Source organism: Neurospora tetrasperma, assembly GCF_000213175.1.
Source record: "Neurospora tetrasperma FGSC 2508 unplaced genomic scaffold NEUTE1scaffold_6, whole genome shotgun sequence".
Classification (NCBI taxonomy): Eukaryota; Fungi; Ascomycota; class Sordariomycetes; order Sordariales; family Sordariaceae; genus Neurospora; species Neurospora tetrasperma.
This window is the reverse complement of record NW_009799104.1, coordinates 255833-274223: the sequence shown is the minus strand read 5'-3', so window position 1 is coordinate 274223 and position 18391 is coordinate 255833. Positions and strand designations below refer to the sequence as shown.

Genomic DNA, 18391 nt, shown 5'->3' with positions numbered 1-18391 from the left:
CGCGCATTCTCCAAGATTGCGCTGGTGCGGCGGACTGCTTGCAAACAAAGAAGTACATCCCGTTGGCGGACAGGACACCTTCCATATCCTCGCTCTTTTCGTCTTATCATTCGCTTCGTCGCAAAACCATGGGCAACCCTTTAACAAACCTCATATCCACAGTCACGGTTCCCTTCCGCGCCCAAATTCGTCGCGCGTCCAGTATCGTTGCGCCCAAACATCAAGGCGACCATCCCAACGGCATCTCCAACGGAAACGGTTATACCCACATTAACGGTACCAACCCAAGCACCAACGGGCATCTTACCGGTCACATCAACGGGCATACCAACGGATACACCACCATGGACTCGGAACGCCGCCCGCTCCTCGCCAACGGAACCAGCAACGGCGGCCGCTGGACCACCGAGTCCCACTCGGACTTTTCATGGCGCGACTTTTTCCTTGATACCACCAATACCCCTGGCACCAACCATCCCAATCCCCTCGTCAAGTACCCTACCCGAGTATGGAATGTCACCAAGGTCACTCTTCTGAGCTGTATGTATCCCATGAAAATCGCCCGTTCCATAGAGCGCACGGCTAATATATATCCTCAGCATGGATCAACATCCTTCTTATCTTTGTGCCCCTAGGCATCATCGCCGGTGAGCGAGGCTGGAGTGCGCCGGCAGTGTTCACTCTCAACTTCTTCGCCATCATCCCTCTGGCTGCGGTCCTCTCCTTTGCAACCGAGGAGATCGCCCATAGACTGGGAGAAACCCTCGGCGGTCTGGTTAACGCGACATTTGGTAATGCTGTGGAACTAATTGTATGCCTTTTTCACACCCAAGTTCTGACCAGCCCTTTTTTTTATCTTCATAGGACTAACCATTCCGCTCTTCCAGGTCAGTATCGTTGCCCTCCGCGCCGGCGAAATCGAAGTGGTCCAAGCCTCGATGCTGGGCTCCATTCTCTCTAACCTGTTGTTGGTGCTGGGAATGTGCTTCCTCCTCGGTGGCATCTTCAACATGCGCGACTCCAACGGCGTCGGCATCGAGCAGACCTTTGCCTCCGGGACCGCCCAAACCACGTGCTCCATGATGACGCTTGCCTCGGCCTCCCTGATCATCCCCGCGGCGCTGTACACCATGCTCAACCACTCGGACAGCCAAGAGAAGCAAGACAGTATCTTGATGCTCTCGCGCGGTACCGCCGTCATTCTCCTCCTCCTCTACTGCGCCTACCTCGTCTTTGTTCTGCGCACCCACAAGGAGTTGTTTGAGCCCGAGGCCCAAGCCGTCGGCGATGTGGTTACCGAGCCCAAGGAGGATCCCGTCTTGTCGCCCTGGTCTGCCGCCTTGGTCCTGATTGTCACGACGGTCATTATTTCGTACGCGGCTGATTACATGGTCGACTCGATCGACGACATTGCTGCCACGGGCGCCATGAGCAAAACGTTTATCGGTCTGATTTTGATTCCCATTGTCGGCAACGCGGCCGAGCATGTGACGGCTTGTGTGGTGGCAGTCAAGAATAAGATGGATTTGGCCATGGGCGTGGCGATTGGCAGCAGCATTCAGATTGCGCTGTTGGTCACCCCGTCTTTGGTGTTGCTGGGTTGGGCGATTGGACAGCCCATGTCGCTGCATTTTGAGACGTTTGAGACGATTGCCTTTGCCTTGTCGGTCATGGTGGTTACGTATACGGTGCAGGATGGGAAGAGTAACTATTTGGAGGGTGCTATGGTGAGTTGTTCTCCCTCTGGATTTGCTCCAGTGGAAAAGGAAGAAATGCTAACAGGTGTAAAACAGCTTATGGGACTTTACGTCATCATTGCCCTCGCGTTCTGGGCGAGCCCGGCTGATGCTCTTCAGAAACTTTCCACCATCTTCTAAATGCAAAGTCACAGGTGTTCCCTACCGGAGACCTCGATGGCATTTTTTTTCTTCTTGGTTGTTTTACTACCTACATCCATTTCTTTGTGTATTTTTACACGAATATTATTTTCCTTGTCACGAATACGTTTTTCACATTGTGAGGTTCTCTGGTAGGGAGCTCCCAAGAGCGAGCATAGCTGTTGGGAAAGGGAGAAACAAGGATACCCAAGTGTTGTTGGAAAACTGAACTGGAAAAGCGGCTAGAGATCGGTCACTGTTAGGCCTTTTACATGGAAGAGAAGAGGGCTGGCGCAGAGCAGAAGCAGCTTGGGATTTGGAAAGCTGTTTGCATACATACAATTCAATCAAAATCTATTATACGTTATACTCTGGCTATACTGCATACTACAAATAGTCCTGGCAGGTAGGTAAAACAGGTGGTATGGCTTTTGGTTCCATTTCTTGAAGGAATATGACGAGATCTAGCACAACCAGCGCACTAACCTGGCTGACCTTATTCCGTGTCCCGATGGGAGTTTCTAGCAATAAAATCCAGCATTTTCCTTCCCCGGAACAAGGTAGGTAATCTGTTCGATCGTAACTTTCCAACAAAACCCCTCATAGAAGTAGGTATGTTGGCATTGTGTTAGTGTTGACGTTGGTGTTGGTGTTGGTGTTTGCTCTTTGGGGAACCAACGTTCGGAACGCATCCTTTGGCCTTTTGTTCCCTTTTTTTTATTTTGTTATTTCTTTTTAACACTCCTCAACAAGATTGATAGATACCTCTCGTCATTCACCATTTGCGTAGGCAGGATCATCGAGTCGCTTTCGAGGTGATATCTTTTATTGGGTACTAGATATTTGGTGTTGGATATACAAGTAAAGATGCAGATGCAAATGCAATCCTCTCTTCACATGTTTTAGCGTTGTCAGTGCTACATGATTTTATTCAAATTTTGTCGATAACATGAGGCGAGCAGTTGGAAGATAAGTATATCTTGTGAGCAGAACTAATAGCTTTGGTATAGGAGAGGGTGGGAGGGCCGGGGGCTAGTTAATTTGTTAGTGTTATGTGGAGGTTAGGGGCTGAGATGCTACGGCACATGTGCACTAACTAGCTGTTAGTACCAAGCCGGTATGGTGCGGTTTCAGGGCAATGCAACTGACTGTTTTGATATAGCATTGAGGTTGTTCGTGCGATCTCTGCAGCAGCCCCTAGCACTACTCCATAACTTCAGTTATAGCGCATTCAACCGGCAGGGGCTTCTGTTGCAACCAGGAGGGGAAGTGCCCAGACAAGGAGATAAATATATTGGAGGGCTATGGTAGGAAAGGCGATAACGGAAAAGGAAGGGTTGTTGATTCTTGCAGTTGGTTTGTGGAAGAGGGAAAAATGGAAGCTACCTACCTAGGCAACCTACCTTACTGTATACAAGTAGATATACCCGGAAGGGTGGGTGTGCCAGTGAATAAAATAGGTGGGCAAGGCTACTACTGTACCTAGTGAAGGCGGCCGGAACCTAGAGCGCGGACCTCCGACGAGATACCTACCTAGGTACCCAAGCTTCTGACATTTCCTCTCGACTACCTACCTAGATATCAACGATGACACTCACCCACAACATAACATACCTTACTCTTAGCTCCTTTTGAACAAGAACAAGTGAAAATTTGAGCTTACTTACTCTTTATCACACTTGACGAACGGATTTTGTATTCATTCAGTTATTTACGTGTATAGGAGTGAGGGTTCTAAAGAAGGCAAGCAAGCGGGCAGGTCTGGTCTGGTCTGTCTGTCTGTCTGGTAGGCGTCAGGCAAAATCGGGGAAACATACCTAGGTACAACTACTTTGCCCTGAAAAAAGAAAAAAAAAAAAAAAAAAAAAAAAAAGGTAAGCTCCAAAGAACAAGGCTGCGATGTGACCATTTCGTAGAAACACCACCCCCGGATAAAAGCGACCCTCCCCTCGAGTGATTGTCCATTTCGTAGGTACCTAGGTAGGTATCACCATCCCAGTGCCAACAACCTTCCAAATCCCAATTCTGTTATCATCGAGAGCCACTCGAACGTGGATGTGCACATTCACATTCTGATCGAATCCAACTACCAGCAGATGCCATAACGACGAACGGTCAATTCCAGCTAATTATCATCATAGTAGTCTGTTCCGCTGAACAGCTAACCTAGCTCACAACATGTGTACGGTTTGATAGTGGGCACCCTGTCTTCTTTACCTTAGGTAGGTAGGTAGGTAGCTGTGAGTTACATCTAGGGGAAGTATCTCCCCGCTTTTACTATTCAAATTGCGCGCTCAAGAAAGAGGTAGGTAGTTATAGAGATAGAGGTGTTTACGGAATTGAAGCCTAGTTCGGTAGGTAGGTCGTAGATAGGTACCTCCCATGCTTTGGACAGCCACCAAAGGGAGGAAGCATTATATATGCATGGGAGGAATGGTTAATGCTGGTCACGCTAATCACACGAGGGTAGACCAAAGCTGAGGTGCACAAATCAGATACGATACTTATCGTTCGGCGTCAAACGGCGGATGTTATTGACATTATTGACAGAGAGAGACCTTAGATAATAGAGCTAGAAAGAAAGTAGTCAAATATGTAGGTATGTGATTAATCCGTGTAATAAGCTCATGAATGATAACTCCGTACCGATGCAGTATACTATCTAACATCTAAAAATGCTCAACGAAACCCAACTTCCTTTTTGATTCAGGGCGCCATAGTATACGGGGTATCTATCCAACTCCAACTCCAAGTCCACAATCCGGTCCGTCTAACTCTAGTTCCTGACTCTATCATGTAGTCTACTGTTTAAACCAATGTGTTCATTGACTTTTGTAAGTCATGCGTCTCGTCCGTGATATCCTCTTTCCATCCATCTTAACCATAACGCCAAGTTGTGTACTCCAAAAACTCCGTGCAATGCAAATGAAAGGCAAGAAAAGGGGTTGGTAAAAGACAGAATAAGAAGTGAAAGTATAGGTAGTCAAACGGAGAGGATTTGCGCCTGCTCACGAGTTAAAGACCACCAAGAGCTAAATCCAAAATTAGCATCATCCCGTTACAACAACCACAAGGGAAAGAAGTGATAACTTACCAGCACACCAAGTCAAATACCAAGTCAAACTCGCGCCACCATCAATGTTCTCGGGGCCGAACCCATCTTTCTTCGCCTTTGGCAGGGCAGCACGAGCAAGAGGCATACCCATCTTCCCCTTCCCCTTCTCCAACGCCCTCCTGATCGTCCTCTTCACCATCTTCGATGACATGGCACCGGGAGTAGTAGGCACAGAGGTTGACGTAGGAGTAGTCGAGCCCGGCGTCGTCGTCGTACTGGCGGTACTCGCGGTACTCGTCATCGACTCAACCGTTCCCGTTCCCGTTCCCGTTCCGATAGTACCGTTCCCACTACCACTCCCAGGAGACTCAACAAGCTGACTTCCGCCCGTCGACACCTCAGCAGCAGCACCACCCGTAAACACCTCCCACGCCCCCCTGGGATCAACCGTCGCGTAATTCCCATACAAAACCCCCTTCCACCCTCCTTCCGCCTTATCTGCCGCCCCGCCAGCAAAAAAGGCCTCCCACTCTTCCTTGACAAACTCCCTGTTGCGCACAAACAAAGTATGCGGCATCAAGGGCAACATGTGGATACCCTGGATATACTCCTGCTTGTTGCCAAAGAACGTGACATGGTCGATTTTGTTTTCGAACAAGATACCCGCTACTTTGTTGCCGACAAATTCCTTTGGTTGGATGTTTGAGGAAGGGTTGGAAGAGGAGTAGAGGTAGTAAGAGTTCAGCGACCGTGAGAGGATGGAGAGTTGGAGGGCAGAGCGCTGGTAGAGCGCTTGGTTGTTGGTGGCTTGGGCCCACATGAGCAGGGCGTAGACGTGCATGGAGTCTTCCGAGGAGGATTCCTGGTCTTTGCCGTCGCTGGATTCAAAGAGGCCGTGGGCCCATGAGTGGCCGTGGTACCAGTCGAAGGTGCGGAAGGAGGGGAAGTGAGGGTCGAGAGAGGAGGAAGGATTGGCGACGTCGCGGACGAGGGAGTTGACGTAAGCGAGGTTGGATGCCGAAGAAGCCCAGGAGGGGTCCAGGTGGGCGAGCACGGCGCCGGTGTAGATGAAGTAGCCGTAGTGGAAGTGGTGGTCGTTGTAGTAGGTGTTGCCGAAGTCGACGCCCGCGTCGCCGGTGGTGTATGAGGCCGAGGAGACGATGCCGCTCCAGGATTCTGTTCTCTATTAGCCGCTTGTTTAAACATAGCTAGGGAGCGGGTAGGAAAAAGGAAACTCACGATCATAAACCAACGGATACTGCTGCTGGTTCTCCGAATACCTTGCAAATGCAACCTTCAACTGATCCAACCCCTTCTTCGCCATGTCCGTCTCACCCAGCACATCATTGACAGCCACCAAAATCGCCGCAAACTTGGCCAACGCCTTGCCACCAAAGTACATACTCGGCTGGTCCGTCTGGTTGAGTATGTCTTGGCCCTGCGACGTGCCCAGCAGTTCCTTTTGAGCCACAGTCTTGATGTACTCCTTTGCTGAGTCGCTAATGGTCTTGATAGAGCCCGCCTCAGGCGTCCAAGGGACGAACCCCATGCTCATAGGCTTACTGACGTCTTCTTCCATGGTCCATTGGTCACCAACCACAGCAACGGCGACACCCTTGGTGGTGGTGTCGAGCTTGACAGAGGGGACCACCTTGGAAGCCGTGTCGGAGCTGAAGGATGCCTGGTGGTGAGGCAAAGCGAACATGACGAGGCTAGAGTTGGTGGAAAGTCCTTCCTTTTGGAAGTTGAAGGTATACCGACCCGTTTGCCCATCCACGGACCCGGAGAGCTCAACACCAGTAGCGTACGTACCGCAAGCAGCATCGTACAGCTTCTCGGCATCAGCTAGTCCCTCGGTCCCATTGACACCACCCGGCAACTTTGCAACCTGCACCATACCCGTGAAACTGCCCTTGGCAACAGCCACGTTATTCCCCTGCACCTCCAACTCCAACCCTCCCGGCTCTCCCCTCTTGATGGCACTTACATCCCCACCCGTCGCATAAAGCAACCAAGTGGCGCCATCCTCCATCACCAGCCGATACTTGACCACACCCGCCTTCACCACGCCCATCGCCTTCGTCACCATCTTCCACCCAATCCCCGACTTGATCACCGGCGTGCCCTGCTTATACAACGCAGTCACCATTCCCATCCCCTGTACCACAGGCGCCTCCAACTTCACATCTCCTCCCGCAACCAGCTGCACACGGATGCTTTGCTCCTTGACATCCTGCGTCATGAGCTCTACACCGCCCGTCGCATTCCCCTTTTCCAGTCCTTGTTCAGAGAGAACCACGTCCGCTCTTCCCACGGGACTTCCAAACCACCGAGCCGCTCCGCTCCCATTAGGATCTTGCTCGCCAAAGACGCGCTGGCTTGCATCGGTATGGGAAACAGCCAGACCCCAAGCGCCGGAGCTTCCTTGCCCCTTGGCCCATTGTAGCGAGTATGGGTGCGTCCAGACGGAAGAGGATTGCGAGCCGAGAAAGAAGTTGGCGTGGAATTTGTTGGTTGGGATTGCGGTACCGCCGCCCTCTTGAGACTGCTTGATGCCCTTGCGGGGGGCGGGGTGGTTTGGTTGCGAGGGGATGGATTGCGGGATGGAGAGGTCGGGGCTGATGGGGGTGGAGAAGAGGTCGCCGTCGGAACGTTTCGAATTGGAATTATTGTAGTTTCTTTTGTTGATGGGCGGTGATTGTTGGCTGTATCCCTTGGAGGGAAACGGTGATGAGGAAGCAGAGGAAACGGGAGAAGGCTTCAAATTGCTCCCGGTGCCCTTGCACGACGGGCAAGCATAGGAAGGCGATGGGGCCACCGTCGGTGTGGTGACAGCCATTTTGGAGCTGCTTTCGCTGATAGTCCTTTGTGAGGTCTTGTACAGCTCGTCAGGATTCCGGGCTGTGAGATTGACAGCGCCGTCTGATGTCGTCGCCGCTTGGACGTTGGTACTTGCGTCCGCGTCTGCACCCAAACTTTCTGGAGTCGTCTCCTTTTGGTTCAACGATCCTCGCCAATTTGGTGCAAAAGGATAGTAATATCGTCTGCCAGCACGTGTTGACTCTGGCAATATCGCCAAGCAGGCTGCTTGTTGGATCTGTAGCAATGTTGTTAGCCACAGCAACAAGAGCCATGCTACCGGCGTGCTGTGCCGTCGTCTCTCGGTGTTGATGAATCCAACCATATTGGATATCGTTCATCAACGAGTGATAAGATCAAAAGAGAAACAAGGGATGTAAGAGCAAAAAGAGGGCATGGAATCTCTGCAGGAAGGACATCATGTTGTTTATGTAGGTGTGTCCAATCCGGGGGTTCGAGTCAGTCAAGATGTTCCCCATGTTTGACTTAACCAAAGTTGCCTTCACTGATGGCGGTTCCTGTCGGTATTCGGGGATGTGCTTCAAACTTCCTAGAATGCCCAAAGTCACAAGTATATCAAGCTTTTCCCGGTTCCTCATGTAAACATGCACCGGACCGTGCATGACGTTGGAATGTATTCCTTGTCTTGTCTTGTCTCAACCAACTCGGTGCAGAACTACCCCGACCCGCAATTTCCAAGTCACCACCCCAGGAATGTTCACTCCGTTCACTAACCTATTTGGCTTGATCAAGGCTCGCGAGCCTGTACACAGTCTAGAATTGTGATCGCCACGCGACAGTCAGGTCCCAATGCTTGTTGAGAGTGGCGCTCCAGCGAAAGCTTCTAGAAGGCTTCGATAACCAAGTATGGAAAAGAAGTTATGAACGTGCGGTGGCGGTTTGTTTCGAGTTTCAAGCCAATCTGGAAAGAGAAGGAAACGAAAGCGATGTTTCGAAACAAAAAGTGGGCAAAGTGCGTGCGCTCTGGCTCTGGGACGAGCAGGGTTGTTAGGTGTAATTGTGTAGTAGGTTCGAATGTCGATGGGCTCTTTGACCGGCGGATGGTATTGTGATCTCTGGAGGGGATCCAATCTGACAGTATAGAAAAGACCAAAGGAAACCAAGAGCAAAAGAGATAAACCTAGGAAAAGGAGATTGTGTGTGCGTACAGTTGAGGATCTCGGGGTCCAACATAGTAATATGGAGGGCTGGAGAGCTGGGCATCACTCCCTGCCGCACTCGACCTTTCTCGCGGAGTCCACAACGCTTGCTTCGAGCTCATTTTAACATGGAACCCAAGGTACCTCCCGTCTAAGTCAGGTAGGCACAGATCGTCTTTCACCACTCGATGGTGCCGCTTCTTCCTTCCTCCCGCTCCGGGTCACCATTGTCAAGTGTTGGGACGCCGCATCCCCATAGCTGAGGTCATCCCCTCCCATGCGTTCCGGACGTGAATATCGCTGAGGGGCGTGAAATAGCGAAATTAAAAAAGAAGACACCGCATCGACATTACTACAGTAACGTTGTCCGTAATCTGGCAGAGCAAATAAGGGATGATGAAGATGCTTCATTTGTAAAGGAAAGAAACAACATTGATGGTCGCGGGGTAGTTAACCAACAAGAAGCTCTTTCTTATCTTATCTAGCCGGCACGGCATGGCGATGGGTGCCTGCACTAACTAAATTTTGGCTCTGTGCTGTTAAGAGTATAGCATTTCTAACACCAAATACCGAGGGAGGCACTAACAGCCTGTTAGACTGCCGAGTTCCTTGCTCTAACACCAAGTGCATTCATTCCAGTGGCTGGTTTGTTAGTTAGCTCGGTTCCTAGGCTCTCACTCCTGGAGCACTGGACGAGATATCTTTCGAATTATTTGAAGATCGACTTTCAATTCGACGTTCTAGAAACCTGGATCATGAAGAACAACTTGAACTTTCATCAACGAGTACGCTCTGCTTCTCCGTCATCCCAGAAGATGCTGGATTCAATGAGTGTCTCCTTACTCATCACCCTTGATCGCCCATATCAAGTACCGCAGTTACATCGTTAGGAAAAAGAGATGAAGGGTACCGTCATATACCAATATTCATACGCTGTTCTTCTTCTTATGCTAAGCTACAAGTTTACACAATGACGTTATTCCCCAAATTAAGCTCATAACGCTATTCAAAACTCCAGCCCATGTAATTCCTATTCCAACGATGACCCAAATCGCCCTCCCAACCGCCATCTCTACCAGCCGTAACTCGCAACGCACGCAAAACATCATGAGGACGGACCAGGCATCGAATCTGGAAACATTTCCGAAGGAGGGACCGAACCCGACGGAACAACGGCAGTCGTTGTTGAATCCGAAACCGTCCCAGAAAGTGGAGGAGGAATCAAATCCATGATACCCAAGGCTCTAATCGTAACCAGCATCCACTCATTTCTTTTTATCCACTTAGAACACCCAAGACAGTCTGTTAGCACACAAAGCTACATTGCTGTACCAAACAGAAACTCAAAGTAACACCAGGGAGAGGGAAACCGACGAACCTTCATAGTATACACATCCAACCGCTTCTTCAACTCACCCCACCTCTCATTCAACACTTTCGCCTTCGCGTCCCGCGTCATCGTCGTCACGCCAAAATCTCCCGTCTTCGAAGCCACCATGGTCTCACAAAACATCTCCAGCTTCTTCCTTTGCTCTAACTGCTTCGTCATCAACTCGGACGCGAACCGCCAGAGACTCGCGAGCGCTTTGTGCTTCATGTTGAATTGCTGTTGTTGTTGTTGTTGATATGGTATCTCTGGTCCGGCAAACCGACACAGATGCATGACAATGTCAATGTATACGTTCTGCTCATAAAAAGGTTCCAGTGCCTTCTAGGTCTCGACAAACCCTTGAGCGACCATGTAACAATTGGCGCGCAGGAACTCTCGGTGGGCTAACGCGAGATAAGACTGTGCCGAGCATATGTATCCGGCGGTGATGTTACAGAAGGACAGTAAATCCACTAGCTGAAGTGCGAAAGAAGGATTAGTAAGGGAGGAAGAATGAGACTCAATTTGGGGCAATGGATCAAGTACCGTATTCCTGATTTCTAGACGCTGCTCTGGACAAATTTCTGCCAACCAGTACGTGTCCAACCAAAACAGGTTGCGTGCGATTGAGTCTCGAAATAGTCCGAATGCACCAAATCTAACTGAAAAGGTATCGGGGGTGTCTCGAGCCATTAACTTCATCCGACTAAGGCGTCCTTGGACACATTCGCGCACAGCCCACCCTCTGCTTGTCTCCAGGCATGCCGGCGGGTTTTTGGCGACGCGTATCTCCATGTTGCAATGGAGCCATCTCTGGAAGAAAGCGATATTCAAGTAAACAGCTGCCCCTAATGGAAAACGCAACCTGTAGGCCTGAATCTTTCAGGAACAAGACGATTGGAACCACTTACTTCTTTCATGCTCCCTATCCAAACATTCCAAAGGAAAACATCATCATGCCCCTCCAAGGTCGGACGAAGTGAGGATAGTTGATTTTGCACGTATAATAGACTCGTGGCGTCCCTCACCCTCGAGTGGACAATATCGAAAATCGCCTTGCAATGTTCTTGGAAGAGGTTGTCCATAACTCTTCGCGTGTTCGCAGCCGCACCCGCAGAACCGCCACTGACTGGTGGTGGACCGGTGTCCACGGTATAGTCGGTTTTACACTCTCGGTTGGAGCCTTCACAGAAGGCGCATTCTTCGTCAATGAAGGACCTCTGGCATGCAGTACCTGTACCCGCGCAACTACGACATGGCATTGGAAAGGCCTGGTTCAACGTTGCGACTGTTTGTGCCATGGCTACCGAGTTCATGCTCTCTATCTGACACGGCGGGGCGGCTCGTCGCCCAAGAACCGGGCTGGCGACATCGTCGACAGGTGTGTGATGCATGAGCTGGAATAACTAAAAGGCTATCTCAGTCCAGAGCAGAATGGAAGGTACACAGCTGCATTGGCTTACCCTTGATTCTATGCGTATAGAAGCTTCCAGTATCGGTTGAGGCACAGGTTCTCGAGGGAGGTATATTTTCGCCTGCACTGCGGAAACCAAGGCATTGTAATCTCTTTGCAGCTCACGATAGACGTCCATGGGCAAGGTGGTCTCTATACCTTCGCAAACTGCCGCCAGGTGTGTCAAGGCAGCCATCACTGATTCGATGGACGCTGACTGTTCTGCTCCTTGACCGCCTTGAGCAGAGGTAGCTCCAAGGGGTGCTTGGTTGGCAGGGGAAAGCGACGACTCGCCTTGTTGGCTGCCAAACATCATGGGCCTTTGATTGGCGTTGAACTGCGGCAACTCGCCTTGCTGATTGCTAAACATTATGAGTGCTTGGTTGGCGTTGAACTGCTGTGACTCGCCTTGCTGATTGCTAGACATCGTGGGCACCTGGTTGGTAGGGGAAAGCGACAACTCGCCTTGTTGATTGCTAAACAATATGAGTGCTTGGTTGGCGTTGAACTGCTGTGACTCGCCTTGCTGATTGCTAGACATCGTGGGCACCTGGTTGGCAGGGGAAAGCGACGACTCGCCTTGTTGATTGCCAAACATCATGGGCACCTGGTTGGCAGGGGAAAGAGGCGACTCGCCTTGCTGACTTCCATACATGCTCTCGGTAGGCATCTGGTTGGCGTCAAACTGCTCTAGCATGACTTGTTGATCGCCAAACAACATGGGCGCTTGGTTGACGTCGAATTGTTCTAACTCTCCATGCTGATTTTCATAGATGCCAGGCAGTTCGTTGGGGTCGAATTGCGGTAACTCTCCTTGCTGACTTCCATACATGCTACCGGTAGGCATCTCGTCGTCGCCAAACTTGGGTGACTCGCCTGGCTGAGCACCAGATATCATGGGCCCTTGATTGACGTCGAATTGCGGTAAGTCGCCTTGTTGATTGCCAGACATGTTGGGCACTTGGTAGCCGGCGAATGGCGGCCACTCGCCTTGTTGACTGCCGGACATCGTGGATGATCGGAGAGCTGGGTGAGACAAGTTGTGAGGCAAGCAGGCTTGGTACGCGACGACACTGCTCGGGTGGGGACTAGGGATAATGTATTCGGAAGAATGCCAGTAGTGCGTTGACGATAGACGATTTATCAAATGTGATGTGGGGTGGAAGACTGCCACTGGGTCTGGTGATGGAAGTGAAACAGATTGGAGGATTGGGATTGGAAGCAGAAGAGTCAACAAGGAATACCTCTACTTAAGGACTGCATTGAACCTTCCCCATATTATGGTGCCACTCGCGGATGAAATGCCCCTGGTAGTGATATCCGGAAGGATATATCCAACCTTCCTTCCTTCCAATAGTCCACTGTCACAGCCCAAGAGCCGTGTACTTGCCAGTTACAGGAACCACCCTGTCACTACTGACCGACTTGGTCTTTCTTTCCAAGCCCGTAGGCTCCTTCGGTCTCGTTGGTATCGGCGGCTTCGACACGACCTTTCTTTCCAAGCCCGTGACGTTCTTCCTGGCTCTCGTTGGAACCACCACTTGTAGTGCCTGCGTCTTTGCTGCTCCCACAGAGTCAGAAGTGAAGGCAACCCTTTTCTCCCCCTCTACCCTCCTCTCTTTTTCCAACCTTCTTCTCTCCTCCTCCAACCTCCTCCTCCTCTTCCTCTCTCTCCTCGCTTCATCCTTCTCCTTTTCCCTCTTTGCATCCCGCTCATCAACCCCCATCGCCTCCCTTCTTAACCTCCTGACTACCTTCTCATCCAGTTTCCACGGCTTATCCAAGATCTCTTTTCGCAATTGCACAACTCTTTCCCAAAAGGCTACTTCCTGCTCTGTTGTGCGTAAATGAACGATTTTCTCGGCTTTGACTTGTCGCTGATCGCGGAAGTTGCGAAGGGAGCCTTTGATATCCAGAATGTGGCCAATGTCGATTGGGGAATCGATGAGGGGTAAGGATTGGGGTGGTTGTTGTTGTTCCTGTTTGCCTAAAGGAGGGACGGAGGGAGCAGCAGGTGGAGGAAGCGGGATAACGCATTCGATTGTATGTCCACTACTGTCATCAATGGTGATTACTTGTATCTGCCCCTTGCTTCGTGAAGAAGAGTCACCGTAGACGTCGATGGCGACGACGATGCCGCAGATACGAACCCATTTGATGGGGTGGTTGAGGTGGAAGTAGAGGTCTTGGCCTGGACATGATCCGTTTGTTAGACATCGTTTCGGAGGACTACATGACGGGGGATAGGGTCGGAGTTACCTTGAAACCCTGGATGGCTCGACAGGATGGCAATATCGGCTGCTCGTAGGTGACACCACTTGTTGATGGTGGGCGAGAGGTGGAAGCAGTACTGGGGATAGAGCTCGAGAGGTGGCTGACCCTGGGCCCTGGAGTCGGTCATGGCATGTTGAGTGGAATGCGAGTCGCGCAACGGCACTGCTCGCCTCGACAAATCTAGATCCTAGCCGTCCTTTGCGTGTGTGTTCATCGCAGGGAGAATGTCGAGGTCGGAGGTGGTGAGTCACTCTGGCGGGTTCAGAGTGATGTCCGTCGTGCAAAGTGGAAGTTGGCAGCCGAGATTCGCGTTTACCGCGGCGTGAGCTTCGATATCCGACGCGGTCAGCTTACGCGGGGTCAGGTGAGCACCTATGTGGACGCCTGGAAGCGGTACCCGGAGCTGAAGTGCGCTGTGGAGTGGTGTATCTTGGCGGGCTTTTTAGCGGGCAGCGAGAGCCTCGTATCTTGGCGTGGACTTTCATGAAACACACGCATTGTATATTTCCCGAAAACATTGAATTCACACCCAGTTAATGACCATAGGTCCAACCCACAGCCTCACAATCACATGGTTTCTTGAACCTTGAGACGAACCTAGGTATATAAGTCGGTAAGTCCCGTCCTTCTCACCAGATGGTCCGTTAGTGTAATGGGCAACACACCCTAACCGCCTGCTAGTCGTGTCTTCGGACCTTCTTTCAGTACGAGGGAAGTTACCGGTTCGACTCCGGTGCGGATCGTCGATTTTCTTTTCCTTCTTCTTTTTTTTCTTTTTGCTACCTATTATACATACCATGACCATTTCCTCATTACACAGAACTTATCCTGCCTTCTTCGACTTTGGTATCGCAAATTCATCAGAACCAAACAATACAACGTTCATTTCTGGGGATGAGAATGGTGGCATGATCAAGTGTCAGGGTCACGTATCCAATGAGATGGTGAAAAGGGGCTCAGCATCGATTGTCCGTTGTTCATTTAGGAGAGTAAATATCATGCGATTAATCGTCGCCATTATCATTCGTCATTGTGCGCGCATCAGAACTCCCTCTGCCTGCCAGTAGTTCCAACATATCCATCGCTACCATTATCGCTTATACCATGTCGATTTGAAGATACCCCGTCCTGAGACGTCCGCCTTCCACTTCATCACATACACCCTTCTCGTCTCCTCACCACACGCATTGTACTTGACCGCACTTAGCGGGTTTTCCTCGAGGAGATCCAACACCCCAATCATTTCCTCTCCCGTCAACTCATCCTTATGCTTGCTCTGGATATCCTCCACCGCCGCACGGAGGGCCGCTTCGCCAGGTAGAGCTGCAGTCGCACCGAATCTGCTGTTGCCTGGGAACAAGCTGGATATTCCGTCCTGACTGGCCTGATAAGCACCCATCAAAACCTCCGCGATCCCCTTCAGGACCTCGCGCGTCGTCTTCTCCTCTACCTCCGAGGCAATTTGCTCAGCAATCCCCTGCCTCACGTCCTCGGTCCAGTCCGCTTCCACTTTGTCACGAAGTTCCTCATGTTGCAGCCTCACTTCTTCAGTGACCCGCTCCTCCGCCTCGACCTTGATCGTGTCTTCGAGCTCGTGGCGTATGTCGTGAATGCCGTCTTCGATGCGCTGGTCGATCTGACTGAAAACGTGCTCTGCTTCTTCAGTGTCATAACGGCAGGGAGTCCGGGTGCGATCGGTGGCGGCAACGAACTCGGTTATTAACGAGTCGAGTCGAGAGGAACAGTGATCGAGGCGGGTTTCGAGCTGTGAAATACGGTTGGAGAGGGAGGTGTTGTACGTGAGGACTTGGCGCAATGCTGAAACGATATCGGCGTTGGTTACGGGGGAAAGAAGTTCTGCGGTACGTTGACGTTTACGGTCTGCGACGGACTTAGTTAGAAAGGGCAGAATATCAATTGTGGATAGACAGAACGTACCAGATGGGGTTGAGAAGTGTGCAGGACTTGCGAGACTGTCACTCCTAGTGTACGGTGGTTGAGGCCCTTTTCCTGGTGTTCCGTATCCCAGTATGCTGGAGTCTGAATCGCCGTGCTTTTCCGTGGTGTGAGCAAGCAAGGGTTCACTGGCCCTTCGCTTCTTACTTGAGGGACCAATGCTTTGTATCGAACGCTGGGAGTCTCCTGGTGAGTATGGCGGGGGTACGGCGGCTCCTGCCTCAACTGGATTTCCCAACTCCTCGAATTCCTTGGTGGAATCACCGTTAGAGACAGGGGCAGCACTGGTCAAGTCAATGACCTGAGCAAATGTGTACTGATACAATGAGCTAGGGGGCGCCCACTTCTCGTCCGCCTGTAACCGGCCGAATGGACGGACAGACGAGAAGACGGAGGGCAGTAAAGCCAGTTCTTGTTGGATCTCCGGTGTTAGGTCACTTAGGTAAATGGTGAATCGATTAACCGAGCCCAAAGATGCGATAGTATCAACAACAGCTTGGTACCGCGGCTTCGGCTCAACACGCCGATCCTTTGGTACCATGAGGTTTGGCGGTTGTGTCATGGTGAAACGCAAAGAAACAGTGCTGTCATCGGGAATGTTGTTCATTATAGAATCAGGCACAAAACGCGCGCGTTCGAATTCTATAGACTCAACTTTTTCCGGATAAACAAGTAGCGAAAGATAGGCTTTGTGACCGCCGTTTTTGGTATAGAAGAAGCCATGGAGGGCAAAAACAGCTTCTCGCTTTGCGGTATCCACGAGTAGGTCGATGCGCAGGTCTGATGTTTGCTGGTCCTGATGGTTGGCATCCTTCCAAATCACCATCCCGCTACAATTGCGAAGATCGATCTTGCAGTGACTTTCATTATCGCTCGAGCCAGAGGCGGTTGATATGTCTCCGTCGTCATGTCTACCGGGACTTTCGATCAACTCGGTATCGAGGTTTTCTCCATAGTCCTCACAACGCTCGTTTGAACTACAAACTTATCAGTATACTTATCTATCAATGACGCTCCCATACAAACCAAGGGTCCCAGTCCTTCCACCAGGCGTACCTGGTGGGTAGGAGTTGGCATTTTATAACGACCCCTGACCGATATGGTCGCATATTTTCTCAGCAACATCCCCACACAGACCAAGGGCCCCAGTCCTTCCAACAGGCGTACCTGCTGGGTAGGAGTTGGCATTTTATAACGGCCCCTGACCGATGTGGTTATGTGCTTCGAGTTCATCGTCCGTCAGAAACGCAGTACTTGTGTAACTGAGCCACCTAGCTCTGATGATCATCCCACCGTCCTTGCGTAGCAATACCGCTCTCAGCACTGCTCCCACACTAATCAAGGATCCCAGTCCTTCCAACAGGCGTACCTGGTGGGTAGGAGTTGGCATTTTATAACGACCCATGACCGGTGTGGAAGGCGGACTTTGAGCACATCGTATCGCCAGGGGGGAAGAGTGGCTGCTCACTGAGCGGTGACGGGAGGGTGAATCGAGTGAAGGGAGAGGAGATAGAAAGACAGGAAGCCGGAGTGATTGAAAGGATGGGAAAGAAGGAAGCAGAGAGCAAATGTAGTGTGTGTGCATGTCGCTGTTGTAGAAAGAACATAGGCCGGTGAATGATCGAACCCGCTAACTATCACGATCAGGCAGTGCTGCAACAAGTACATAGCGATGATTAGCTTGTCTGTCGCTAGAAGGAGGGAGCCGGAAGACAGGAGGCGAAAGACAGGAGGCGAGAGGCGGTGCTGGTCTGAGGCCATATAATTGGTGTACTAACGGATAACTCACAATAGGGCGGACGAAGGCAGTTGAGTTGATGCATCATGTTCGTCGTCGCGGATGTTGTCATTGCGATACTCGTAGTCAGGCAATTGAGCCGGTGGTAATTCTAGTGCTCCATCGTCGCGCAAGTCAAAGGATTGGGTAGATGATAGTGGTGAATGGGGCCTAGAGTCCGCCATATCCGAGAGCGATTGACGGTGTCGAGGCGATTGATGCGATGGGATTGACCTGGTGACCTGAATGATGTGATGGTGGAGATTCAAGCGAGAACGATTCCCTAATCACAATCTGAGGTCACGTGCCTTGGCGTTGGCAGCCTTCTTGGGTGTCGGGTCTGTGCGTTTCCTCTATGTGGTTCGTGCACGACCCAATGGCAGTAACAGCTGCTATTGGCTGCTTACGTGAAGCAGCTCAACCACGGTATCCACCCACCAAAAGGGAGGATGGATAAGGGGAGTGACGGAGAATGACGGTGGTATGTTGGCAGAACGCGAACACTCGTTGGGAGCTGGGGTGCAGCTCCATTCGGATTTGAGCAAGCATTTTTACATATTATGCAATTTGTTCGACTGGGGTGTTCGATGACTGGAGTTCCCTGGGGTTCA

General features: G+C 51.0%; 5 protein-coding genes across 5 annotated transcripts; 1 reads left to right on the top strand and 4 right to left on the bottom strand.

The window, feature by feature from the left end:
• Positions 1-128: 128 nt before the first annotated feature.
• On the top strand, positions 129-1877 carry NEUTE1DRAFT_148434 (uncharacterized protein; the record flags this gene model as incomplete). Its single annotated transcript, XM_009855672.1, has 4 exons — positions 129-540; positions 600-811; positions 888-1727; positions 1794-1877. The coding sequence occupies 4 exons, from the start codon at positions 129-131 to the stop codon at positions 1875-1877; spliced, it is 1548 nt and encodes a 515-aa protein (XP_009853974.1).
• A 3015-nt stretch (positions 1878-4892) lies between these two features.
• Positions 4893-7771, bottom strand: NEUTE1DRAFT_103465 (uncharacterized protein; the record flags this gene model as incomplete). The annotated part of the gene is made up of 3 exons (XM_009855671.1): positions 4893-4909; positions 4972-6108; positions 6172-7771. The coding sequence occupies 3 exons, from the start codon at positions 7769-7771 to the stop codon at positions 4893-4895; spliced, it is 2754 nt and encodes a 917-aa protein (XP_009853973.1).
• A 2891-nt stretch (positions 7772-10662) lies between these two features.
• On the bottom strand, positions 10663-12908 carry NEUTE1DRAFT_86937 (uncharacterized protein; the record flags this gene model as incomplete). Its single annotated transcript, XM_009855670.1, has 3 exons — positions 10663-11162; positions 11333-11717; positions 11784-12908. 3 exons carry the CDS (start codon positions 12780-12782, stop codon positions 10663-10665), a joined length of 1884 nt encoding a protein of 627 aa, XP_009853972.1.
• Positions 12909-13137: 229 nt separating this feature from the next.
• Positions 13138-14174, bottom strand: NEUTE1DRAFT_86935 (uncharacterized protein; the record flags this gene model as incomplete). The annotated part of the gene is made up of 2 exons (XM_009855669.1): positions 13138-13964; positions 14033-14174. 2 exons carry the CDS (start codon positions 14172-14174, stop codon positions 13138-13140), a joined length of 969 nt encoding a protein of 322 aa, XP_009853971.1.
• Positions 14175-14979: 805 nt separating this feature from the next.
• NEUTE1DRAFT_95933 (uncharacterized protein) lies at positions 14980-17087 on the bottom strand (the record flags this gene model as incomplete). The annotated part of the gene is made up of 2 exons (XM_009855668.1): positions 14980-15928; positions 15986-17087. The coding sequence occupies 2 exons, from the start codon at positions 16827-16829 to the stop codon at positions 15138-15140; spliced, it is 1635 nt and encodes a 544-aa protein (XP_009853970.1).
• Between the last annotated feature and the right edge of the window lie 1304 nt (positions 17088-18391).